This window comes from Apaloderma vittatum, unplaced genomic scaffold, assembly GCF_000703405.1.
Source record: "Apaloderma vittatum isolate BGI_N311 unplaced genomic scaffold, ASM70340v1 scaffold16771, whole genome shotgun sequence".
NCBI classification, from domain to species: domain Eukaryota; kingdom Metazoa; phylum Chordata; class Aves; order Trogoniformes; family Trogonidae; genus Apaloderma; species Apaloderma vittatum.
The window spans coordinates 36,699-37,791 of record NW_009697526.1 but is presented as its reverse complement, the minus strand read 5'-3'; the positions used below and the strand labels follow the sequence as shown (position 1 = coordinate 37,791).

The window sequence follows — 1,093 nt, the reverse complement described above, 5'->3', positions numbered from 1 at the left end:
TTCTGAGGCTTCTTCTGTGTTTACTATGCGAAACCACATGGTACCATGTGCAGTAGACACCACTTAGCATCTCAGTTACTATTTCATCTGGTATTGGTTATTTCACCACTTGTTCCATCACAGGACCAGTGAAATGTAGACAATTCTTGATGATTTTTCCCCTGTCATATTCTCAGAAATCCCACAATGCCCCAGACAGTCTGCACCATGGTTGACCATCTTCACTAAACCATTTTTTGAAGTGTTGTCTACACTTCCTACAGCTTTATACTATCATGAGCTGACAAAAAAACCCCACACTGCTGATGTGGTTTCACGAGGTCCTCCACTCATCCTTTTCGAGAAAAACTCCTGTTCAGCTGAGAAGCAGAGCCCATCAGTAATTAGCAAGAAACATGAAAAGAAATGATGATGAGGATTAGCATAGAGAGAGGAGAAGGGGAGAACTCCCACATGTCAAATAGGGACATCTTGGATTAACTAGGCTGAGAAGCTTGTGAACAGGAACAGCCTTGGTGCATCTCAGTGTAGTAATAGAAGAAGTGAGGAAGCCAGACTAAAATAAGTCTGAAGTACAAAGTTGTCATGACACGACTGAGAAATCAGGGGGGTGAAGGAAGAAGAATTATGTGGTTGCAGTGGCAGATGCTCTACCAGACTTCCCACAGGTTAGCCAGAGAGAAAAAGACAGATTGCGTAATCTATCTGAAACCAACATATTTGCATAATGAACCTTAATTTCCCCATGGGATTCATTTTCCACATGTTATCTGAACTGCCATTCTCAGTTCCACAAAGGCTTTTTGATTTCAAAAGCTCTGATTCCTCCTTTACTTGTGCCACTATGTCAAAGCTGAACCAGACAACTCAAAATCTAGGGTCATTTATTCAACACCAGATAAGGTATTCAGAATATGATAGGGAAATGTTATCAAGAATGATCTCTATTTCACCAGCCCTGTGATGGAAAAAGCCAACAAAAATAGCCAATATCAGATGAAATCATATCTTTTAGATTTTAATTCTAGGTTTCAGGTTTTCCTGGTTCCATCCCACTTACCATATTCTCTGCATGGTGAGTCACATAAAGACA

The 1,093-nt window shown here is 40.5% G+C and overlaps 1 protein-coding gene across 1 annotated transcript in view; it reads right to left on the bottom strand.

Annotated features, from left to right (window-relative positions):
• Positions 1–944: 944 nt before the first annotated feature.
• The window catches only part of IL2RA (interleukin 2 receptor, alpha), a 15,948-nt gene continuing 15,799 nt past the window's right edge, over positions 945–1,093 (bottom strand). The window contains exon 6 of the mRNA XM_009877677.1: positions 945–958. Coding sequence (XP_009875979.1) covers positions 945–958 — 14 coding nt within the window. The remainder of the gene's footprint in view (positions 959–1,093) is intronic.